Consider the following 26,241-nt stretch of genomic DNA (forward strand, 5'->3'; position numbering starts at 1 on the left):
ACAAAACTATATTCCCTCAAGGAGTTTAAAGTTACACTGCCTGAACCATACTTTATTGTAGATTATTTCAATGAAACCTAAACATGTTAGGTATTGCTGTAAAAAGACCACTGGTCAAGTAGGAACCCCAGACCTGGTGAATTGGATTATTATACTAAATTGTCACTATCTACTTAGGCTTAGTTTACAAATCTATAAAAATAGATAACTTTTAGCTGTGATTTCCAAATTTTGGTAAAGAAAACAATATCCTGAGTTTTCTGTAGCCGCAACTCAAACTCTGCCTGCCCACAAATCAGGGATCCACATTTATCAACTAATGGTTGTAAATATGCACGCAATACCGCCACCCAGTGACCTGTCAACTCAAGAAAGGAATGACCATGTAACTGGACATCTAGAGGAATTTTCCTACTCCCTATTTTTAAAGGTCCCAAACTTGATTTCATTTACTTAAGTGCAGGAACACAATATCTCAAATAGTCCAAAACACTTAAGTTTTATTGAAAACAAAATACAAAAACACCAGATTCTCATTTTAAAGTAAAATTAACAGCATCTTCCACAACTTTCCAAGTACTCCACCATCCTTATCACTATTAAAAAACAAAACCAAGTTCCAGATACAAAATAATTAATGAACCCACTGGTGAACATTTTTCTTATGGTTCTAGTTTCCACTCATTTTTTAAATTTTACATTTGCACCTTTTCAAGAATGAGTAGCAATTTTTATTTGATTAATATCTGTGAGAACCGCACTTAACTTTCTTCATATGAAATAAAAAAAAACAAAACCACACACACCCTAATCAAACTCAGAGAAAATACACATTTGTTCATTAAAGCTCACCTGCTTTAGATAATTTTTTCTCTTCACACATTAGCATAGTAAGCCAATGTTTGATCCATGCTGCAAAAGCTGTACAAAATGAAAAGACCTGTTAATTCCCTAGGGAAACCTTAAGGCAAAAGCAAAAGCCTTACTCTACAAAAGAAAAACAAAGCAGAGGCATGGGGACTGTGGAGACGGCTCAGATGAGTAAGCACCACATGGATGACGACAATTTTTGTACAAACGTGCAGAATAAAGTTTAAAAAGGAGCATTGAACATCCATGTTTCCTGCAGAAATAATGATGTCAGGTAAAATGACTTCTGAAACAAGTTCTGCTTGGATCTTAACAGAATCTTATTAGTTCTCTCCTACATATACCCGTGGTATCTGAGCCTTGTTTCAGAGCTCTTCTTTCCTCCTGTTCACTGTACAGACCTGGATCCCAGGCCTGCCCAACAATCCCTATAGAAGACAGTGTTAGTGTGCTTGGGTCCTTCTTTGGAAAGCTGTCACCTCTCCTTCACCTGAACACTGGGACTAACTCCAAATTCCAGGCAGTCACTTCATGTTTTTGAGCTGTAGCAGAACAAATGCATGGAGGTTTAAGGCTACAAACTTTACAAGTTGGTCCCATTAACAATTACCTAGAGGCAGGAGTTTTTTAAACGGCATGAATCAAACACTTGCACGTTTCAACAGAATACAGTTTACATTCATCTCTAAATCTGAGATTAAGAAACTATTAGCTGGTTTCCAACTGTTTCAATACTGGTTTGAAGTTTGAATAATTTTATTGTGTAGACATTAAATATTTTGTTTAAATATTAAACATTAAATCTTTTCCTGACTATCCAGACAGAAATAGAGAAAGCAGGAACAACAGGCAGGAGAAGAAACAGTCCAGTTAACAGACTTGTGACTTCTATGCCATCTGTAAAAAGGGGAGGGACTTCGGCATGGGTTTCAAAATTGCCTGGGAGCTGCCTCCTAAAGTCACCTCTACTTGGCATAAACCATGTTTTCTACACAACGTATCTGATTCCAACAAAGGCAAAAGAAACCCAGAAAACAGAAAGAACTGGGGTGGTCTCCCATTGTCTGATAAAAGAGCTAGTATTACACTCAATAAGTTATAGTGGATATTCTGTAGCACTAAAGAAATTGTCATTTTACTTCGTACTACTGAGTCCTTGCCACGCAGAAGAGCTCTTCCTGAGAAATAAAAAACTTCAATCCTGGTTACCCTCAGAGGACGCCTTGAGCCTGGTTAAGGTCCTCAAGATGAAGATTTCCTGCTAGCAGGAAGCTATTCTCTAACTTTTAGGCTTACTGCACCATAGTTGAAACAATAGGCAAACTGGCTATTTCAGTAAATCTCAATGTCACTTGCCCATGTCTGCTCAGCTAATTATTCAGTCACTGTTTTCTAAATTAACATTAAAAAACTCAACTTGCTTATACAGGCACAACTTTTTTTTTTAACTACAGAAGTTATATGCTGGGCTTAGCTGATACAGCACTGCCCCAGGATTACCTGAGGGATGCTTCTCCCAGAGCCAATTCGCACATGGTTTACCTCACAACCTTTTAAACTATCACTCAAAGTTAATTAAGCTGTAAACATTACTGAATAGCTGGGCTTACCGATTATGCAAGGGAAACCAAGGAGCAACAGTAGCACAAGGCAAAAGAGCCTCAAAGGAAAAACCTTTTCTTTGTATTTTTCATTGCATTTTCAGAGGCAAAGAGGGGAGCCACAACGCTACTGGCTATTTAATCAATATAGCTACAATGAATTGACAACTAATATACAGGTTTCAGAGCCTCTGTTAATTTCCCCAGCATAGGCTTAAGCTACTGCCTCCTTTCTCCTTCTCCCCAATCATATATAGTCACCACTGTAAACAGAGCTCATAACTACAGATTAAGTTGTGGCTCGACTGTCGAAGTACACATAGTAGGAGAGCATCCTACTTTCTTAATGCATCTTTTTCAACTCAAGTATCTGAATGATACAGACAATGTGACAGATGACTTAAAAGTCATGCTTACACATATAGCTTCTATACTTGACTTTGCAGAATGTACTCCTTATTCCTTTAATAAGACCCCTAGAAAACTGCTTTTCTCTTGAGACAAGTTTCCTTGGCAAAAGTTGAATTCAAGAAATGGCTACCCAAAATGAGAGTCCCACCCCAAATCACAGGTGGAGCTATTACACCCGTTTCAAAACTTTCAAGTCCCTATACTGTACAAGCAGGCTCATGACTGAACACATAAGCCTTCTAAAATTTTGACAACTTTAGTATAGAAACTGGTGTCTAGAGTTCCATCTCTTCTTCTGTGCAAGCAGCTGTCTCCAAACTAGTGTAAACAGGCAACCCTGTTTGCCGAGGTTCCAAGAACAGTTCAGTTCTTTGAGGGTAGGCAGTGCCAGCAGCTGCATGCTTAGTTTGGCTCTCTCCTGTGTAGTTCTTAGCACTAGATGACAGCTTTGGCTTATCAGAAAGGAGTTCAGGGAGAGGTTTCCAGAGCACAAGCTCCATGGAAGGACGGCTCCTAAGACATAAAATACAGATTTTTATCAATAATTTTATAACATGAAAATAAAAGATATACATTGAAAAACTAATGTTTGCTACCTAACATCTAAAAACGGATGGGATTAAATAGGAGATTTATGACAATCCAAATTGATCTTTACAAAGGCCACTCAAGTACATTAAATTTTACAGTTCTGCATGCATTTTTAAGCAAACCAACTGGTTGTATTGATGCTGTGATCAGAATATAAACATTCAACATGTAAAACAGAGGCCCTTGATTTATTATAGTGTTTTCTTAAACTGTGGTTAATATTAGCAGATGTGAGCTACTATCTTGTACTAAACCATTACAAATGAAAAAGAAACATTGGCCAAACACACTAAAAATATCTCAGTATGCCTTTTGCTTAGTACAGCTATGAAACATAATGCTTTTTGCAGTAAGCCACTGTCTGTGCCTACCCCACCCCCTCGCTGCCCTCTCCATCTAGTGATGGTTTGATGGTTTCTGGGACCCAAGGGCAAGTAAGGAAAAATAAAACACAAACAATGAAGAACACACTCCCCCACACATAAGGCTAGCTTCTGGAAAACTACCAAGAGCAGAAAGTGCTATGTTTTAGGCTGGAGGGCAACATGGCCTGCTTACTCTTGGCTACACTATTTACCCACCCTAAGGGCTGGGTAGTCAGAATTATAAGATCAAGCTAGGAGGCTAATGCAAAACCCTTGTGTGCTAACATCTAGCAGCAGTGGAACCCACTGTGTCTAAAGACAATACTGTCTCATCTACCTGGCATCAGTGGGTCTGGTATCCTAAGAGAATTTTTCAGATATCTGACACTTAACCCTCACTGAGTACCAAGTCTATCTGAAGTCTTTTCTAGGCAACATCTAAATGGCACTTTATAACTTGCCTACTACAGTTGGCCCTCTGTATCTGTGGGTTTTTGATTCAGACCATTTTATTTTTTAATTAATTAATTAATTAATTTACTTATTCTTGGCTGTGTTGGGTCTTCATTGCTGCGTGGTTTTCTCTAGTTGTGGCGAGTGGGGGCTACTCTTCGTTGCAGTGCGTGGGCTCCCCATTGTGGTGGCTTCTCTTGTTGTAGAGCACAGGCTCTAGGCATGTGGGCCTCAGAAGCTACGGCACGTGGGCTCAGTAGTTGTGGCTCACGGGCTCTAGCGCGCAGGCTCAGTAGTTGTGGCACACGGGCTTAGTTGCTCCGTGGCATGTGGGATCTTTCCAGACCAGGGCTCGAACCTGTGTCCCCTGCATTGGCAGGCGGATTCCTAACCACTGTGCCACCAGGGAAGCCCTCAGACCATTTTATATAAGGGAACTGAGCATCCCTGGATTTTAGTATCCGCAGGGGGTCTTGGAACGAATCCCCCCATGGATATTAAGAGACAACTGTACTTTACAGAGTTGGTAATGACCACTTGAAATCATCTAAGCTCAAGGACTACAAGAATTACAGGGCTATCATTAGTTCTTATGTAAATGGGCTCCAGGCTGCTTTGCTTTTCAGGTTCTTATGTTTGCTTTCCAGTTGCCTATCCTGTTCTCACACTGTACTGTCACTATTGACTACTATGAGTTTGTCTGTTCGGCTGTTTTTGTGTTTCTACTCTGATGACTGAGGAAACCAGATAACTGAGCTGATCAAACTGGGTCTAAACTAAGTGCAAAATGGCTCTTAGAGCTAAAGGCCTGAGGGGCTACACACTATGAGGTAAGAATATGAGCTGTGGATTGTGGCCTTTGTGATAACTTTTTTGACTACTGGGAGACTTTTGTTTCCTAGGTCCTAATAGTGGTCCTAGATAACTGAGAGAGCCAGGTAAAAGGTACTTTTGAAATGTGGTTCCTACATCCTATCATAGGTATTTGAGAGAATGGGTTTTTTTTTTTTTAACTTCTTTATTGGAGTATAATTTGCTCTACAATGGTGTGTTAGTTTCTGCTGTATAACAAAGTGAATCAGCTACACGTATACATATGAGAATGGGTTCTTTCTTGCCAATCCTCCCATTTCCAAATATTAGACTATTAGTGCATTTTAGGACTTCAAAACAACCCAGGGCTGAGTACACAAGGCAGCCAACTCCTGCTTGCGTAGCATTTTGCTCACCCCAATGAACTAAGAAAAGGTCTCCAACTTGGGCTAAATACAAACGTACTGTGCTTTCACTTGGTTGGCGATCAGGAAATGTCTAGAGACTGTGTTTTCCCTCCAAGATCATAACTGAATGGAAACCAGAAACCAAAACTTACATGGACTCAATCATTTTCTTTGTAAAGACTTCATCAAATTCCCTCTTCAAACCTGTTTTCATGGTATCAGAAAGGACAAGGCTGGGAAGATGGTTAGTATTTCTGTCAGCTTCAACTTCTTCATCTTCGTCAATTATTCTAAATAAAGACAGAAGCGAAGGAAGAAAGAAAAATTATTTAGTTAAGCTATTATATATTCTATTAATTGGGAAAAAATTTAAAAAATAAAAACAAGGATAAACACAACAGGTGCTACAGCAAAATATCAAGTAAAATATGAGACTATACCTGAGAGAAAAAAGTATACACAAAAGAGCTGTTCAACATTTAACCAAAATGTTTTACATTAGAGGCAATCAAATTTGAAGAATGTGTCCCTAAAAACCCTCATACCAAAAAGTAATATTCAGAGATAGTAAGTGAAAATATTTAGTACAGTTCTATGAGAAGAACTTACTTTAACATTTAAAGTGTATACTTTGAGCTTTCTGATTTTTATAGTCTGATACATTGAGGATCAAGGAATCACCAAATGATGAATTAGACTAACTTGAAAGAGTAGAGATGTTACATAGGAACAATAATAAGCAGCTAGATATATGCTGCCCATTTACCTGTCCTCAATTTCCTGAAGCCTCCTTCGGGCAACTTCACATTGTGGTTCTCCTGTTGTCTGATCCATCTCTTCACAAATAACATCTAACATGCCAGGTGCAGAAAGGCCACTAGTGCACGGATTTACTCCATGACCCTCTATATCCTGATGTGCACAAAGAATCCAGTCATTAGGACCAGCACAGAGCCCTGCTTCAGTTAGCCTTTTCTTTCTTACTGGACAACTGAAAAAAAAAAAAAAAAAATCAATGAAAATCCTGGCTAATATAAATGAAATGTGTATCATCCCCCATCTCTAATCAAATTCTTCTACGAAAAACCTCTAATTTTTGACAGTGTGTGATTACAAGATGGAAAATCACACATTTTCTTTTCTGTCATTCTCACAGCCTCCCTGAGATGTTTCCCTTCCCGACATTTGTCAAATTAGGTTGCAACTGCAAGATTTTTGCTTTTCCAGATTAGAAGTGTTCGCTGTGGGAATTTAAAGTCGTTCTCACTTATTCAGCTCTGGAAAGGTCAAGTGGGAAGTAAAGAATACAAAAATCACAAAGTAGCAATTCAGTGCCAGCCATATTTTTTCAAATTGCTGCTGCTCCACTACACTGGGCATATGAGGAGGTAATCTGCAGGCATCCTATATTCCCTTAGGGCAAAAATATATGCTTCATCAGGCCTGCAGCAAGTACTACAGGTGCAAATGATATTGCTGATTTCTTGGTTCTCTCCAAAAATGGCAGAGGCTGTCATTTGCCCTATGGGTCCCTAATAATGGGGTGCACTTTTCTCCTGCCTTGCAACATAAACTATCCTCACTTCCTAGAAATTTTGTATTTCCTTGAGACCTTAGAGTTCATCAAATCCAATTTCTTTGTTTTGCACATGTGGAAACTAGGACCTCGAAAACTAAAGTGCTCCCTCCAAAGTGTCATGTAAGGTGAGTTGTATTGATATTTTGGGTACCAGACCCCAGAGACAGACCCTGAATCCTACCTCTTTGCCATTTTCACTAAAACCTCCTGCCTTGTTAGGGAAATTCAACTGTTCAAGCTCTTACCACGAACTAGTATCTGCAAGCACTATGACCTGCCTGGTGTTTAGCTGAGACCTGTCCTGAAGCAAGTTAAATAGACAACCTGCCCTGCTCTATTTGAGTATTTAGACCAAAAGTACATTATTGCCTGGGCATCACCAAGCACAATCTCAAGACCAGAACACAGCTCTGCAACCAAAAAGTTCATTAATGGCTACCACAGCTTCTGATTCTAAACTAAGAGTCAAAGGAAGAAGCATGTATTTTAGAAAGAAATTTCTATTTCATGTCAAGACTATGAAAATCAACATTCAAGTCTCTGGCATTATAAAATCTGACAAGTAATAATGCTCTCTTGAACCTAGATTTTTGACTGGAATCAATTATTAAATGAGATGTTTCGTGTATAATTATTTTTAATTCATAAGAAAGTACTAAGAATGTCTATCCATAAATCAAACATTTCTGGAGTATTTGGATAAAGTATGTGACGTTTTCGAAAGCAGAAGAAAAAGTTATAGACGTAAGAAGTCATGTTGGACTTCCCTGGTGGCTCAGTGCTTAAGAATCCGCCTACCAATGCAGGGGACATGGGTTTGAGCCCAGTCCAGGAAGATCCCACATGTTGCAGAGCAACTAAGCCCGTGCGCCACAACTACTGAGCCTGTGCTCTAGAGCCCATGAGCCGCAACTACTGAGCCCGCGTGCCACAACTACTAAGCCCGCGTGCCACAACTACTAAGCCCGCACGCCTAGAGCCTGTGCTCCACAACGAGAAGCCACTGCACGGCAACAAAGAGTAGCCCCCACTCGCTGCAACCAGAGAAAGCCCGCGTGCAGCAACAAAGACTCAACACAGCCAAAAAAAAAAAAAAAAGTCATGTAAGAAAAAGCAGAATAAATCTAGAAGGAACAGGTAATTTCCTAGCATATCTAACAATTCAACTATCAAATACAGCTGAGGGACTTCCCTGCTGGCCCGGTGGGTAAGACTCCATGCTCCCAGTGCAGGGGACCTGGGTTCCATCCCTGGTGGGGGAACTAGATCCTGCATGCATGCCGCAACTAAGAGTTCAAATGCCGCAACTAAAAAATCCTGTATGCCGCAACGAAGGCCTGGAGCAGCCTAATAAATATATATATATTTTTAAAAAGATCTTTAAATGCAACTGAGTATCAGAGCTGGGTTCTGATCTCTGATCTCCAACATAATTTGGGCTAAATTATTTCATGCCTCTAGGTCCACTTTGCAAATACTTAGAGATCAATGATGATTAAGTCCCAAAGAAAATGGGATATAAAAGACTTTAAAGTTCTGATAAGAGCTATGGAAGTGGCAGGCGGGCAGCACACTTCTAGGTATTTGACATCCAACTGTCCAGTCTCAGGGCCTCAATCTCTCCACGTGTATATTAAAGATGGTTAACTTTTTTTTTTTAACATCTTTATTGGAGTATAATTGCTTTACAATGGTATGTTAGTTTCAGCTTCACAACAAAATGCATCAGTTATATAAAAGATGGTTAACTTTTAAAGCCAATTGTTTGTACACTTCAAACCTTTTATTTATGACACTGGAACTCTTTATTCAATAATCTCCTATAAGGAACCCCAAAAGATAAAAGCAAAGAGGTCCCTGTGTATCTACAGTAATCCCAAGGCTATAAAGAACATAAATATTGTCTGGTCCAGAGGTTTTTTATTTTATTATTTATTTAAAAAAAATTTTTGGCCATACGCTGCAGCATTCAGGATTTTTAGTTCCCCAACCAGGGATCAAACCCATGCCCCCTGCATTGGAAGCGGAGAGTCTTAACCATTGGACTACCAGGGAAGTCCCAGAAGTGTTTTTAAACTGAGACAACATTCAAATCTACTGTCTCATTAGTCTATGTATCAACCAGGTGAGAAAATTCAAAGTTTCTGCTGGCAAAAAAAGAAAAAAAAAAAGATCATACACAAAGTTGAAAGACAACAAATCTGGAGAAAACAAAACATATATAATATACCGGCTTCCTTAATAAAATTTCTTATAGATTAACAAGAAAAAGACCAATAAGCCAATAAAAAATTTGCAGAAACATGAACAATTCACACAAAATGAAGCACAGATGGCTTAAAAGATGTTCAACACCGCCTATAATTTACAAAATACAAATTAAAACAGTGATCTAATTTAATTATAAAATGCCTACACTTATAAAAGTACATACAATAATTATGAAACAAAAATCCAGGGGCTTCCCTGGTGGTACAGTGGTTGACAGTCCGCCTGCCGATGCAGGGGACATGGGTTCGTGCCCCGGTCCGTGTACCGGGGCGGGGGGGAATCCATGAAAATAATATACAAGATACAGACTGCTGTCAGAATCCCAAAATGGTACTCTACTCCCTCCTCTCTGTAGGTAAATACTATCTTTTATGGTAATCACTTCATTTTTTAAAAAATACATTATCAAGTATGTAGATATGCAATCTTCAAGGTTTTAGTTTTGCCTGCTTTTGAACCTTATATATAAGGAATTATACTGTATACATATACATTCTTGTGATGTTTCTTTTGCTCATACTATAAGACACATCTAGGTTGATAGATGTGGGTTTTGTTTTTTTTTTTTTTTGCTGAATTGAACTCACCAAAAAATTTACTTTATCCATTGTACTGTTCAGGGACATTCCAATTTTGAGCTATCATGAACAAGGATGCTATGAACTTTCTTGTACATGTCTCCTGATGAGCACATGTACATACTCAAGAGGAGAACTGCTGGGTAAATGGGTATGTGCACCTTCAACTCATGCGATAATGCAAAACTGTTTCCCAAAGTGTTGTAGCAATTTACATATTCATCCATAGTGTTTGAGAGTTCCTGGTGCTACAGAACCCTCCAGAATCTGGTGGTGGAGTATCTTATTGTGTATTTAATATTCCCTAAAGACCGATGAGGTCAAACATCTTTTCATTTAATTGGTCATTTGCATATCCCCTTTGGGGAAATCTCTTACTCATTTTTTTTTTTTAAGACTGTCTGCCTATGAGATGTAATTTTTTACCTATCAGTTAAGTGGTGATCAAAAAATCTCCATCTGAGAAGATGGAGAAACAGGCATTCCCACTGTAAAAGGAGTATAAATAGGCAACAACTTTTTCCAAAATTCAAAATGTATATACTTTAAGATCCAATAATTTCCCATCTAGGAATCCATTTACCTACTTGCAAATATATACAAAGAACTTTAAAAGAATGGTGGTCCAATGTTCACTGCAGCACCATTTACAATAGCCTTGTCACTCTGTAAACAATTGTATAGCTTGGACATGGAAGCAACCTAATTGTCCATCGACAGATAAATGAATAAAGATGTGGTACATACATACAATGGAATATTACTCAGCCACAGAAAGGAACAAAATTGAGTTATTTGTAGTGAGGTGGATGGACCTAGAATCTTTCATACAGAGTGAAGTAAATCAGAAAGAGAAAAACAAATACCGTATGCTAACACATATATATGGAATCTAAAAAAAAAAAGGTTCTGAAGAACCTAGGGGCAGGACAGGAATAAAGATGCAGATGCAGACGCAGACGTAGAGAATGGACTTGAGGACGTGGGGAGGGGGAAGGGTAAGCTGGGACGAAGTGAGAGAGTGGCATGGCCATATATACACTACCAAATGTAAAATAGCTAGCTAGTGGGAAGCAGCTGCATCGCACAGGGAGATCAGCTCCATGCTTTGTGACCACCTAGAGGGGTGGGATAGGGAGGGTGGGAGGGAGACGCAAGAGGGAGGGGATATGGAGATATAGGTATACATATAGCTGATTCACTTTGTTATACAGCAGAAACTAACACAATATTGTAAAGCAATTAGACTCCAATAAAGATGTTAAAAAAAAAGAATGGTGGTCATGGTAGATTTGTTAGTAATAACAAAGATTAGAATTAACTTAGAAATCCATCACTAGGAGACTGGTTAATTATCTGTACCTAGCCTTACAATAGAATTCCACTCACCTGTTGCAAAAGAAATTAGGTAGAACTCTACGTGCCCATATGCAACAAGCTACAGGAGAGTAAAATGAAAAGATCCGATGTGTTGCAGTGTGAATAGTATCTTACTTACAATGTAAAACACCAGAACTATATACAGTCATAAACTTGTAAATTTTTACATTATCTTCCTTAGGAGACATAGGAAACAGGCAACAAGGGTAACTTCTGGGGAGAACTGGGAGCAAGGAGTGTAAGACTTTTCAATACGTAGCCTTCTGCGAATTCTTTTATTTTGTGCATATAACAATATTCACATGGCTCAAAGTTCAAATATTACAATCGCTTATATATATTTTTTAACATCTTTATTGGAGTATAATTGTTTTACAGTGTTGTGTTAGTTTCTGCTGTGTGACAAAGTGAATCAGCTATACATATACATATATCCCCATATCTCCTCCCTCTTACGGCTCCCTCCCACCCTCCCTATCCCACCCCTCTAGGTGGTCACAAAGCACCTAGGTGATCTCCCTGTGCTATGCGGCTGCTTCCCACTAGCTACCTATTTTACATTTGGTAGTGTATATATGGCCATGCCACTCTCTCACTTTGTCACAGCTTACCCTTTCCCCTCCCCACGTCCTCAAGTCCATTCTCTACATCTGCGTCCTTATTCCTGTCCTGCCCCTAGGTTCTTCAGAGCCTTTTTTTTTTTTTAGATTCCATATATATGTGTTAGCATACGGTATTTGTTTTTCTCCTTCTGACTTACTTCACTCTGTATGACAGACTCTAGGTCCATCCACCTCACTACAATAACTCAATTTCGTTTCTTTTTATGGCTGAGTAATACTCCATTGTATATATGTGCCACATCTTCTTTATCCATTCATCTGTCGATGGACACTTAGGTTGCTTCCATGTCCAAGCTATACAATTGTTTACAGAGTGACAAGTTTCCCTCTGACCTGCCCAGCTCCGTTCTCTAAAACGTAACCCATGTTATCAGTTCCTTGGACCTTCTTTCAGACACCTGATGTTTCACACTTTCACTTAAAAACAAATAGTCATGGATATAAAATAGGTTAAATTAAGTGACCGTTAAGTGAATAAAAGGCACCTGAAACTTACTCATCCTCCTCCTCCTCTCGGTTGTGTTTCTTTCTATGGTGAACTGAAACACTGTTGAAACAAACCAGAAAATCAGTCAGTTGAGAAATTTATTCAGCGGGTGCGTTCAGCATCCACTTTCTGGCTCCGATAATCTTGCCCACCCCATTACCACCAGCGGTCCCCTTCCTTGCCGAGTGGGATGGATATACAGGTCACAAGGTCAGTCAGGTATAGAGACTGAAATCTAAACTTCTCATTTGGTCAAGACCGGGGGAGATAAATTGAGGGGGAGATAAACTGAAATCTAAACTTCTCATTTGGTCAAGACCGGGGGAGATAAATTGAGGGGGACCACCGTAGGGAAAACGTATGGGGCAGGAACCGGGCTAAGCACTTTATTTTATGATCCCACTAGGAGGACCCACTTTTGTCCCAAGTTGCGGATGAGAAAACTCAATGTCCGAGAGGCGCTGAAAGTTAACAGCAGCGGCGGCTCCGCCACGGTCTGGAGGGAGCGAGGCGAGTCCGCGCCCACGGCAGCTCCAGGCCCGGCTCGACCCGGCTCGACCCGGCTCCCTTCCTCGCACGCCCTGGACGAGCTCGGACCGTTTCCTCACTTCCCGGGACGCAGGGGGGCCAGGGTCCGAAGCGGACCCCCGCGCTTTGCTACCTCAGGCGACTAACGGTAACCGACTGTGGGGCTCAGTATCCTCATCAGCAACCTGGGGCTGAGAAGCCCCCGCCGAAGGTCGCGGGGAGGGTCAAATAGCCCGCGCCCGCCCGCCCGCCGAGATCCTCACCGTCCGCGCGCCGCGCTCCCGCCCGGGCTGCTCGGGGCGGCGCGGGGTTCCCACCGCGGGGCCAGCTCGGTGCCGTCCGCCCCCGGCGGGAAGGCCCGGCCGGGGAAAGCCGGTGGCGGCTGTAGGAAGTCCGAGCCGCCTCTCAGCGGGAGGCCGCTGAAAGGCCGGCCAAGCGCGGCCATGGCCAGAGAGGTGAGGAGGCTGCGCCCGCGGCCCCGGCTGCCCGCGGCCCCAGACCCGGCAGCGGCTGCCACAGCGACTGCCAAGAGGCGCCCGCTTCTGAGCCCGCTCCCGACCCCACGTCACGCCTTCTAGAACCCTCCACCCCAAGCCGCCCGGGGCACGCCGGGATTTGTTGTGTGTGGAGAACTGCTGACGCAAGGTCTGCCGGGAGTTGAAGTCCTTGAGGACTACAAACAAGATGGCTGCTTGTCCGAGTCTCCGGGGCTGGAGGATGGCCCTGGCCAACCTAGAATATGATATAGGTTCGAATCCTCACTCAGCAAGTTATGGAACCTCTGTACCTCAGTTTTCTCAGTAGTAAAACCTGAAAACAGTAGTACCTATGTTCATAAGACCGATGGGAGAATTAAATGGATTAAAACATGTAGAGCCCTTAGGACACTTCTTGGCACATAGTACACGTTAAAAATCAGCTAGTAATTCCTTCTGTGTTTTAATGTAAATGAAGTTGATGATGCCTTAGAGGGAACAGCATGGAGGATGAGGGAAAACCTTAGAGCTCTTGTGAGAGGGACTGGCAAGACTTCCAGGCTCTATCTGGGACATCCAGAGACAAAGTCTTGCTAAAGGGCTAGCAGAATTTGTCACCACAACCACTGATCACGATCATTTTTCCCATCTCAGGAAATGGCACCATCATCTAGTCTGAGTTACTTATACCAAAGTCAATGCCCTTCAGCCAAAGACCACCAAGAACACACCTGTAATTGACCAAAGATGGATTTATTGACTTACTGCAGTCAGGGAGTGTCTCAGTAAGAGGGTGTTAGAAAAGGCTTCCTATAGGATTTCTGTGTGTCATAGGGGGATTTGGGGGCAGGTCAAAGAAGCAGGGCTTTGCTCTGGACTTAATACTGTCAGAAAGCAGAGATAATTCTATGGTTATCTTAGCTAATCTTTTCTAGAAGGTGGGGGGAATGAAGGGAGGCTAAACCTACAGTTGGTAAAGAAGCAACAGTCCTTGCATTGGCCAGGATGGGAGATGTTTGGTCATTTTGTGCTTTGGACAATGTTTAGGATTGGGTTACAGACAGGATTACAAAGGGGTCTTGCTTTTATCTTGATCCATAGAAGTCACATCTCTGTCCCTGTTTGATGCTGATGTTCTGTGAAATTGTTTAACAGGGAACACCAGGGTCCACCTGATAGTACCAGGCCAGTTTCAGCTGTTAGAAGATGCTTTTCTCTTTCTAACCAAAACCCTAAGCATCATCATTGATGCCTCTTTTCTGTTCACCGCCCCCCCCCCCATATTTAATCAGTTAGCAAGTCCTATGGGCTCGTGAAAGGCCTCCAGATTTCTCTTCGTTTTTCTCCAACATTGCCTTCATGGTAGTCTGGGAAAAAGTAAATGGACCCCTTTGTCTAATGTAATATGATTGATTCAGTTTAAGTTTTCTTACTGACATTTACAATGCAGTTTTGCCTCCTTAAGGTAACACCCTACTTACCTCAACTGGATATAAAAGATATTCTCCTGGGTCACTTCTACAAATGGTCAACTCATTCCTCACCTGAAAAAAAAAACCCATCCAGATGATGTTATATACACATAGACATACAAATATACATTTATAAAAGGGAGTCCTACTCTATATATTATTCTGAACCTTCTTTTCCACCTAATTATATTTCTTGAATGTCTATCCAAATTCATTCTTTTATCCTTTAATTCACAATTCTATACTAAGTTGCACGCCCCTTATCAAGCAATGTATTAGAATTAATAATTTATTAGGTACTTCCTATTTGCAGGTGCTCTTTACCCAGATAAAGTCAAGTATTCCTCATAATAATGCTAAATTGGATGCTTTTATGCCCCCATTTTACAGATAAGGAAATTGAGGCAGGTTATGGTTCCCAATTCCCTCAGCTGTAAGTGATGGAGCCAGTGTTCAGCCCCAGGTCTGAGACCCTAGATCCTGCCTTAAACTTCTAGGCTTTGCTCCATCTCATTGAATTCCCTGGAAAAAGTGCTTTGGGGGAATCAGTGAAAGCCTCAGTATAATGTGTCTGAGAGAGACTACATGGAGCTTCGGACCCCTGGAAGAAAAAAACAGGATCATTGTGCACTGTCTCCCACACTAACTTGGGGAGAGTGGCTATGGAACTTAACAGTGGCCACTGAGAGCATCTCTTCTTTTCAGTGACAATCCAGGCCTGCCTCCTAGAGGTGACTTCTGGCTCACCTCTCATAGGATTGGTGGGTCAGAGACATACAGACACTTAGACAATCCCTTCCTGACTCCTTTTTCCTGGTGGCTAATCTTATTTGTCTTTTTATTAAAAAAAAAAAAAAGTTTTCTGGTTTTAAAACTAACACAGGGGCTTCCCTGGTGGCGCAGCGGTTGAGAGTCCGCCTGCCGATGCAGGGGACACGGGTTCGTGCCCCGGTCCAGGAAGATCCCACATGCCGTAGAGCGGCTGGGCCCGTGAGCCAGGCCGCTGAGCCTGCGCATGCGGAAAAAAACACAGGTTCTTAGTAAAAAATTAGTTGAAGTGGTGATAAAAGGTTAGAGAAGCAAATAAAAAGCGCCTTAATAGCATCCCATTAGAAGCATGATTGTTATGAATATCCTTCCAGTCTTTTTTTCTTATTTGTGTGTATGTGCACACTCACGTACCTGTGTGCTAGTGTCCAATACCCACATAAGAGCTGTGCACTATCGCAACTAGACCACAGATACTCATATGACTCTATATAAAGACAGCAAAACCAAACTTAGAGAGGGTGAGTAATTTGTCTACATAATTACTAGTCATTAGTTACTAGAGCTTAGCAAGAAACAACCTCGTCAGGATGTTAATACAAAAATATTAGGCTTCATCCCCTCTGGAAGAAAAGACACCAAACCAAAATGTTGATGGCAATACCAGAACTTACACTTTCTGGGTATAAGTTTTTATTCTTTTCCAATGAATATGTACTATTTATTAGGCCATAAAGGATAAATGTTTTTGAAATAAACAATTGATGAGGTACAATGGACTGAATGTTTGTGTCCCCCCAAATTCATGTGTTGAAATCCTGACCCCCAATATGATAGTATTAGGATAGTATTAGGCCTCTGGGAGGTGATTAGGTCATGAGGGTGGAACCCTCACAAATGCCCTTATAAAGAGACCCTACGAAGCTCCCCTGCCCCTTCTACCATGTGAGGACACAGCAGAAAGATGGCCATCTATGAACTAGGAATGTGTTGTCACCAGACACTGGATCTGCTGGTAGCTCCATCTCAGACTTCCCGGCCTCCAAAACTGTGAGCATAAATTTCTGTTGTTTATATAACACCCAGTCTATGATATTTGTTATATCAGCACGGATGGACTAGGACATGAGGTTAAAAACAAGAGGCTGAAAGAAGCAAACACCACCAGCAGCGTGCATTTATTGAACACTTACTATGTACCAGGCACTGTGCTGAGGGCACTATTTCATGTCGGCTCCACAACAACTCTGTACTACGGTGTTAATATCACCACTTTGCAGAATTAGAGGCTAAGATTCAGTGAGGTGAAGGACAAATCTCAAGGTCTCACAGTTAGTAATGATGGTTCTGGAAAGATTTGACTGATTCCAAAACCAGGAATATCATTACCGCTTTCCACAAGCAAATAGAAACTTTTTTTTTTTTTCCTGCTGAGGATCCTCAAATGCATATTCGAGGGAAGATCCTTGCATTAGTCAGGGTTCTGCAGAGAAACAGAAACTATAGGATATACAGGGATATATCCTGGGATATATATATGAGAGGAGACCTATTACAGGAATTGACTTACTTGGTTATGGAAGCCAGGAAGTCCTACCATCTGCCATCTGCAACTAGAAAACCAGAAAGCCAGTGATGTAATTCAGCCTGAGTCTGAAGGCTTGCCAATCAGGGGGTTGATGGTGTAAGTCTCTGAGTGCGAAAGCCTGAGTATCAGGAGAACCGACATCCAAGGGCAGCAGATGGATGTCTCAGCTCAAGCAGAAAGAGAGAGCCAATTTGCCCTTCCTCCTCCTCTTTCTTCTATTAGAGCCCCCAGTGGATTGGCAGGTGCCCACCCACATCGAAGGGCCATCTGCAATACTCAGTTCCCCAATTCAAATTCTAATCTCTTCCAGAAACATCCTCAGAAGCACACCCAGAAATGATGTTTCACCAGCTATTGGGACATCCCTTAGGCTAATCAAGTTAATACATAAAATTAACCATCACAATCCCTAAGGAATTAATGCTCCTGCTTAAAAAAGGAGAACGACCTTGGCTGTCAAGGACAGAGTGAAACTTGTACGTTCAGGTGTTGCCAATGACATTCCAAATAGAGGAGCCCCTTCTCAAAAGCAGCATTTGTTCTCGTATCATAAAAGAATTGGCGTATTATGGCTACAGGCATGGAAAAAATGTGTGCGTATGAGGATAAAAAAGGATGTAATATGTAAATAGGAAATATTGTGTTAGGGCACAGGAATTTTTCATGATTATTTTAAAGCAAATCCCAGACTTGTATTTTATCTGTAAATGCTTTAACATTTATCTCTAACAAATATTTAAAACAAAACAAAACATAACCACAATGCTTTTATCACACCTAAACAGAATTAATAATAATTCTTTAAAATCATCTCATCTGTATTCACATTTTTCCAAGTGTCCCCACATGTCTTTTTTCTGTTGGTTTGATGGCATCACAGTTCAACCTCGTATTAGGTTTGCCTGTCTCTTTTTTTTCTTTTCTTTTTTTCATTTCTAATATCCTACTGGTCTTTTTAAAAATTTATTTATTTATTTACTTAATTAATTTTTTTGGCTGCGTTGGGTCTTCATCGCTGTGCGTGGGCTTTCTCTAGTTGTGGCAAGCGGGGGCTACTCTTCGTTGTGGTGCGCAGGCTTCTCATTGCGGTGGCTTCTCAGTGCAGAGGGTGGGCTCTAGGCATGTGGGTTTCAGTAGTTGTGGCACACGGGCTCAGTAGTTGTGGCTTGCAGGCTCTAGAGCACAGCCTCAGTAGTTGTGGCACACAGGTTATTTGCTCCGCGGCATGTGGGATCTTCCCGGACCAGGGCTTGAACCCGTGTCCCCTGCATTGGCAGGTGGATCCTTAACCACTGTGCCACCAGGGAAGCCCTTGCCTGTCTCTTGAGTCTCCGTTAGTCTAGACCTCCCGTCTGCTTTTTCCCTTGGTCATCATTTGTTGACTAATGGGTCATTTGGTCGTTGGCATTGTCCTGGTGAGCACTGATGGCGGTGATGAGGTATCTTCACATGGCTTCTCGGGTTGACATCAACAAGGGAGCCTGGAGCAGAAGAGGAAGGAAATGGCAGATACTCCCACCTGCCGGGTAAGCACAGTCCCAGAGGGTGGCAGCTTCCTCGTGCAGGCAATTAGGATTTTGCAGAAGAACTGGGATATCGGTATCGCCATGACTCCAGAGGCTCTGTTATTTTTTTGTTTTTTTGCGGTACGCGGGCTTCTCACTGTTGTGGCCTCTCCCATTGCGGAGCACAGGCTCTGGACGTGCAGGCTCAGCGGCTATGGCTCACGGGCCCAGCTGCTCCGCGGCATGTGGGATCTTCCCAGACCAGGGCACGAACCTGTGTCCCCTGCATCGGCAGGCAGACTCTCAACCACTGCGCCACCAGGGGAGCCCCAGAAGCTCTGTTTTTCTCTTCCCTACTGGAGCCTCCTAGCTGGTCTCCCTGCTCCACTCTTGCCCTCCAGCCTGTGAGCCAGAGATATTTGTCCACCATGCAATCCTGATGTGCTCCTCCCCTGCTCTAAACCCTTCTATGGCTCTCTATTACTCTTAAGAGGGTCCAACCTCCTTACTAGACTCCACATTCCTTCAGGTTCCCTACGCTTCCCACCTCCCAAGCTTTATCTCTATCCCCACCTGATGTCTGCATCCAGCAGTTTGGATTTTCTTCAATTTTCTATTGACTTCCTCTTGCTTCTTCTCTCTCACCTCCAGACTTTTGCATACATTTTTCCATCTCTCTGGTGACAACTTCCTTCTTTTGCATCCAAACCGACCTATCCAGCATATCAGATGTTTGTGATGCTTTTGGAGGCATAAGAGGGGAGGTACTATAGATTGCAGGGAATGACAAGTGGGCCTACTTGAAGCTCTTGGAGTACTCTGGAGAATGTATTCTGCCAGGGGTAGGCTTGAAAATAGGAAATGAAGGATTTTCACACGGCTCTTTGGGGTTAGCATCAATGAGAATGCCCAGGACCTTGGCTGGTTTCCTTGGTGCCCATGACTCAGGCAGAATAAATGGGCAATAGGTCTGGGCATTGAAGCAACAGCCTTGTTTCCACATTGTCCCGAGGAACAATGGAGGAGCTCCCATACTCATTCTTAGCTATTCATTATGTGTTGTTCTCACAGCTCTGATATGTATTTAAAAAAATAAAACTGAATTTATTTATAAAGTTTTATCTAGAGATATTTTCCCATGCATTACACTGTGATGTGACCTACAATTTTCTTTCTATTATTTCTCCACAGACTGTGTGATGGAATGTTTGTGTTGGCATTGGTCCACCCCAAGGCGGGTATGCTCCTCCCTAACCACAATACACACTCCTGGGTGGCAAGGAGATTCAATTAAAGGCAACTCTTACAAGTGCTTCAGCTGTCTTTCCCTTTTCTGAACTCTAGAATTTCTGCTCATTAACATTATCAATGTTGAAATCAGTTTTTCATTGATAAGATGAGTGGTGTTTAAGACGTGGACTAATTGGAATTACTTTGGGGGTGTCTTCATTCTGGCATTAATAAGGTATAAAAATCTAGTGAGCCCTTCACCCTCTTGTACTCAAGATAGCATTCTCGGTTTGATTCTTAACTAGTCCTGTGCTCCATATTGGTGGGGAGGGTTCTTGGTCATACCCTGCCACTGGAATACTTTTTCATTTGCCTCAGATGAACATTTTGTGTAATGAATTTTGGAGAAACAAAGAGGAACAGAGCTGGGACTTGGAGATTCTAGAATAAGTCGTATCACTATTTTGTGCCTGCTTGCTAAATGTCCTTACTGAAGGAAGAATTTTTTGTGAAACTTGCTTTCATTAAAACCTAGTAGAGGGCTTCCCTGGTGGCGCAGTACGGGGAACAAGGGTTCAAGCCCTGGTCTGGGAAGATCCCACATGCCGTAGAGCTACTAAGCCCGTGTGCCACAACTACTGAGCCTGTGCTCTAGAGCCTGCGAGCCACAGCTACTGAAGCCTTCGCACCACAACTACTGAAGCCTGCGTGCCCTAGAGCCTGTGCTCCGCAACAAGCGAAGCCCCACTCGCTGCAACAAGAGAAGCCCCACTTGCTGCAACTAGAGAAAGCCCACACGTAGCAACGAAGACCCAACACAGCCAAAAATAATAAATAAAATAAATTTATTTTAAAAACCTAGTAGAAAAAGAAAACAAAACTCAAAAACCCTAGTAGAACCAAAGGGTGAAAAAGAAATCCAAGGGGAAACTGGGAAATGCTTTGAGATGAATGAAAACAAAAATACGATATACCAAGACTTATGGGATTCAGTAAAAGCAATGCCTAGAGGGAAATTTAGCTATAAACACTTCCACCTTAAGAAACTAGAAAAAGGAAGAGTAAACTAAATACAAAGCAAGCAGAAGGGAGGAAATAATAAAGATTAGAGCAGAAATAAATGAAATAAAGAGTAGAAAAAAATAGAGAGAAATCAAGGAAACTAAAAGTTGATTCTTTGAAAAGACTAACACAACTGACAAACTGACAAACCTTTAGCTAGACGGATCAAGACACAGAAAGCAAAGACTCAAATTAATAAAATTAGGAATGAAAGAGGGAATTATAAGGGAAAATCATAAACAAATGTATGCCAACAAATTAGATAATTTATATGAAATGGATAAATTCATAGAAAGACAAATTAAAACTGATTTGAGAAGAAATAGAAATTTTGAATAGACTTATAATAAGAGACTGAATTAGTAATTAACAATCTTCCTACAAAGAACAGACCAGGTCCACATGGCTTCACCAGTGAAATCTACTGAATATTTAAAGAAAAATTAACAGCAATACTTTACAAACTCTTCCAGCAAATAGAAGAGGAGGGAAATTTTCCCAATCCATTATAAGAGGCCAGTGTTACCTTGATGCCTAAATCAAATACTAACTAAAGAATGTCACTCACCATCCGGCTTTATAAGGATTAGGTCATTAGCCACTGCAATAGCTGACTTTCAACACACTCTGAAGGGAGTTCAGGGCAGAGATCAGGAATGAGGCATTCTGCTCTGGGAAATCTGGCAGGTGTGCAGGTAGATAGTTTTGTTTTTTTTAATTTATTTTATTTTTGGCTGAGTTGGGTCTTCATTGCTGCATGTGGGCTTTTCTCTGGTTGCAGTGAGCGGGAGCTACTCTTTGTTGTGGTGCGCAGGATGTTTACTGCAGTGGCTTCTCTTGTTGCAGAGCACAGGCTCTAGGCACGCGGGCTCAGTAATTGTGGCTCTCGGGCTGTAGAGCACAGGCTCAGTAGTTGTGGCACACAGGCTTTGTTGGTCCACGGCATGTGTGATCTTCCCGGACCAGGGCTCGAACCCGTGTCCCCTGCAGTGGCAGGTGGATTCGTAACCACTGCGCCACCAGGGAAGTCCCTGTTTGTAGATTTTTTGATGATGGCTATTCTGACCGGTGTGAGGTGATACCTCATTGTAGTTTTGATTTGCATTTCTCTAATAATTAGTGATGTTGAGCATCTTTTCATGTGCCTCTTGGTCATCTGTATGTCTTCTTTGGAGAAACGTTTATTTAGGTCTTCAGCATAGTTAATATTTTGATCTTGTCCCTTTCATTAATTTCTTAAGTGCAACCATCTTCACATAATTGAAATCATATTTTCTGCACAGGTTTGTATTTTGGTTTGTTTCTTTTTTTCTAAACTTATTTATTTATTTTTGGCTGTGTTGGATCTTCGCTGCTGTGCATGGGCTTTCTCTAGTTGTGGTGAGCAGGGGCTACTCTTCGTTGTGGAGCACGGGCTTCTCATTGCAGTCGCTTCTCTTGTTGCAGAGCTGGGCTCTAGGTGCGCGGGCTTCAGCAGTTGTGGTAAGCAGGCTCAGTAGTTGTGGTTCATGGGCTCTAGAACGCAGGCTCAGTAGTTGTGGCTCGTGGGCTCTAGAACACAGGCTCAGTAGTTGTGGTGCTCAGTAGTTGCTCCACGGCATGTGGGATCTTCCTGGACCAGGGCTCAAATCCGTGTCCCCTGTATTAGCAGGCAGATTTTATTTTTAATTAATTACTTAATTAATTTTTTTAATGGCTGCATTAGGTCTTTGTTGCTGCGTGGGCTTTCTCTAGTTGTGGCAAGCAGGGGCTTCTCATTGCATCATTGCGGTTCACGGGCTTATTGCAGTGGCTTCTCTTGTTGCGGGGCATGGGCTCTAGGCACGTGGGCTTCAGTAGCTGTGGCTCACGGGCTCTAGAGCACAGTCTCAGAACTTGTGGTGCATGGGCTTAGTTGCTCCATGGCATGTGGGATCTTCCTGGACCAGGGATTGAACCCGTGTCCCCTGCCTTGGCAGGGGGATTCTTAACCACTGTGGCAGGCAGATTCTTAACCACTACGCCACCAGGGAAGTCCCTTTTGGTTTTTTTCTTAGTATAACTTTAAATTGCCAAGGAAAAGCCTGAGTACATTTTTGCAATTATTCATTCATTCTCTCAATCAAAATATACATGTATAAATATGTATGTTTATAACTATATGTACATATGTGAACACACATACATATATAGTGATACATTTGTATTTAAGGTACTATGTTGGCTGCTTCTTGGAAAGTTTATTGTCTTTCACAGCACAAAAGTTAACTATAATATAAAGCAAGGCTTCCCTGGTGGCACAATGGTTGGGAGTCCACCTGCTAAGGCAGGGGACGCGGGTTCGTGCCCCGGTCTGGGAATATCCCACATGCCATGGAGCGGCTGGGCCCGTGAGCCATGGCCGCTGAGCCTGTGCCTCCGGAGCCTGTGCTCCGCAACGGGAGAGGCCACAACAGTGAGAGGCCCGCGTACCACCAAAAAACAAAAAAAAAAAAAAAAAGAAAAAAAAAAATATATATATATATAAAGCAGACTGTGAAGAATGTCCATGATCTCTTGTAATTCAGACAAGGAACCTCTCTGGATTATCTAAACTTTGTCTCACTAAGTTTCTTTGTTTGTAGATTCCTCTCTTTGGTGCTAAGACTATTGGCCAGAGAAGTCCTGATGGACCAGTGCTGAGCAAAGCTGAATTTGTTGAGAAAGTTCGTCAGAGTAATCAGGCCTGTCATGATGGAGATTTCCACACAGCTATTGTTCTGTACAATGAAGCCCTAGCTGTTGACCCTCAGAACTGCCTCTTATACAGCAATAGATCTGCAGCCTATATGAAAATCCAGCAGTATGACAAGGCACTGGACGATGCAATCAAAGCCCGACTTCTCAATCCCAAATGGCCGAAGGTAGAAATTTCATTTACTTTCACAGAATCTTTTGTGCTTATTTCTTATTTTAATGTAAACTTTATTGACTGAGTACAGTTATTAATTTTTTAATAGTCTGTACTTCAGCAAGATGTGGAATGGCTTCACTGAGCTGGCACACTAGTGAATAGCTTCTTTTTTTTATGCTTTGGAAATATGCTTTCCATGTCTAAGTTTAACTCTTTTCCTGTATGTTTGAGATATAATTTTTTTTCACTCAGTTTATTGATAGGATACGTTCTAGTTATTTCTATAGGTTTTGGACATCTCTTTTTTGCACAGATATTTTAGATGGAGTATTATGATCAGCCACATACAATTACTTAACATAGTTCCAACCCTGTTATAAATTTTGACTATTCAGATAATATAGAAAAATACTTAGGACTTCCCTGGTGGCGCAGTGGTTAAGAATCCGCCTGCCAGTGCAGGTGACATGGGTTTGAGCACTGGTCCAGGAAGATCTCACATGCTGCGGAGCAACTAAGCCCGTGCACCACAACTACTGAGCCTGTGCTCTACAGCATGAAAGCCACAGCTATGGAGCCCGTGTGCCACAACGACTGAAGCCCACACACCTAGAGCCTGTGCTCCGCAACAGAGAAACCACTGCAATGAGAAGCCTGCACACTGTAACGAAGAGTAGCCCCCACTCGCTGCAACTAGAGAAAGCCCATGTGCAGTAACAAAGACCCAACACAGCCAAAAGTAAATAAATTAATTAATTAATTAAAAAAAAGAATTTGGTCTTTGGTTCCTGGAGGGAGATTCTAAACCCTTGGAATTTCTTGAGTGATAGGTGTGTGTGTTATTCATGAGCTCCTCAGATCACTACTGAGTTTATGCTAATGAATGAGGTGACTCCAGATGGGGGCTGGTCACCAAACAGACTACCCACGTGATTAGAGAATTGTGGCTTTGAGCCAGCCCAGCCCCCAGGGAGAGGAGGGAGACTGAAGATTGAATCCGACCACACTGCCAATGATTCAATCAATAATATTTGCACAATAAAACCCCAATAAAAACTCTGGACACCAAAGCTCATTGGAGCTTTCTGATTGGTGAACACATTGATATACTGGGGGGGTGAAACACCCTGAATCCATGGGGAGAGGTCATGGAAACTCTGCACTCAGGACCCTACCATACCTTGTACTATGTGTCACTTCATTTGTATGCTTTACAATGCAACTGTCATCATAAACGTAACTTTTCCCTCAGTTCTGTGAATCATTCTAGTGAATTATTGAACCTAAGAGGTGTCACGGGAACCTCCTGGATTTGTAGCTGGTCTGTCATAAGTATAGGTGGCCTGAGGACCCCATGTGATGCTGGCATCTGAAATAAGGGAAATCTTGTTTGACCTAATCCTGTGCCCTTAAACTTGTGGAGTCTGATGCTAACTGTAGGTGGTTAGTGTCAGAATTACACTGCAGTATTGCACTGGTGTCAGAATAGCAAGGGACCCAGAAAGCCAAATGATCTTAAAAAAGAAGAACAAAGTTGGTGCATTCAACCTCTTTTCTGTGATGAGAAAAACACACAGAGTTCTGAGCTGCTGCCCAGGCATTTTACAATGTGATAACCTTGCTCACATCCAGAGTCTGAACATCTAGATAAGGACTTGAGTTTAGCATCCCCACTGCTAAGTTCCCACTTTGCTTTCCCCAGGGCACCTCTTAAAGTAACCACTTGAGAGTTAAGCCTGTAAAAAGTTAATCACCTCCGCCCCAACTACCTAATAAGTAATAGGTGCTTACTACCCTGCTCTCTATCTCCTGCTTACTCCTGACCTGGGATGGAGGACTGCCCTTCCCCCAGCTCATTGTAAACCACCTCCCTTTCTGGGATCTGTAAGTAAAAATTCTTGTGGCTTTACTTCCTTTGTGTGGGTATATTGAAACTTTGCCTTTAATCAAAATCACCCTGTGGGTTTCACTTTCCAAAGTGGGAGCTCGGATGCTGAGGGAACTACCTGGGGATCCCAAGTGGGTGGTTTGTGCCCCCTTATTCAGCAGGTCATAATCTGCATATTCTTAATTCAATACACCGGCTCCAGCTTGTCAACACACTTTCCAATTTCAAAACAGTGGGGGACTGGTATAAGGATAGACATATGGATCTACAGAATAGAATTCAGAATGCAGAAATGTACTACATTTATGATCAGTTAATTTTAAACAAGGGTGCCAAGACAATTCAACGTGGGGGGGATGGACTGTTCAACAATGATTTGGGGACAATTGGATAGTCACTTGCAAGAGCGAGGTTGGACCCCTG

The 26,241-nt window shown here is 42.0% G+C and overlaps 1 protein-coding gene across 2 annotated transcripts; it reads right to left on the bottom strand.

Annotated features, from left to right (window-relative positions):
* Window positions 1-483: 483 nt before the first annotated feature.
* CCDC117 (coiled-coil domain containing 117) lies at window positions 484-21,871 on the bottom strand. Of its 2 annotated transcripts, XM_029231258.1 has the most exons (6): window positions 21,627-21,871; window positions 14,915-14,977; window positions 12,439-12,489; window positions 6,278-6,502; window positions 5,664-5,801; window positions 484-3,395 (listed from the first exon to the last, which is right to left on the bottom strand). In XM_029231258.1, the coding sequence occupies exons 4-6, from the start codon at window positions 6,367-6,369 to the stop codon at window positions 3,158-3,160; spliced, it is 468 nt and encodes a 155-aa protein (XP_029087091.1). In that variant the 5' UTR covers window positions 6,370-6,502; window positions 12,439-12,489; window positions 14,915-14,977; window positions 21,627-21,871; the 3' UTR covers window positions 484-3,157. The 2 variants fall into 2 exon arrangements, with proteins under 2 accessions (XP_029087091.1, XP_029087080.1); XM_029231247.1 differs by lacking the exons at window positions 14,915-14,977; window positions 21,627-21,871 and adding an exon at window positions 13,221-13,502.
* Window positions 21,872-26,241: the final 4,370 nt, after the last annotated feature.

The sequence above is a fragment of the Monodon monoceros genome, unplaced genomic scaffold (assembly GCF_005190385.1).
Source record: "Monodon monoceros isolate NGI ecotype Baffin Bay Population unplaced genomic scaffold, NGI_Narwhal_1 Super_Scaffold_1, whole genome shotgun sequence".
Lineage (NCBI taxonomy): Eukaryota > Metazoa > Chordata > Mammalia > Artiodactyla > Monodontidae > Monodon > Monodon monoceros.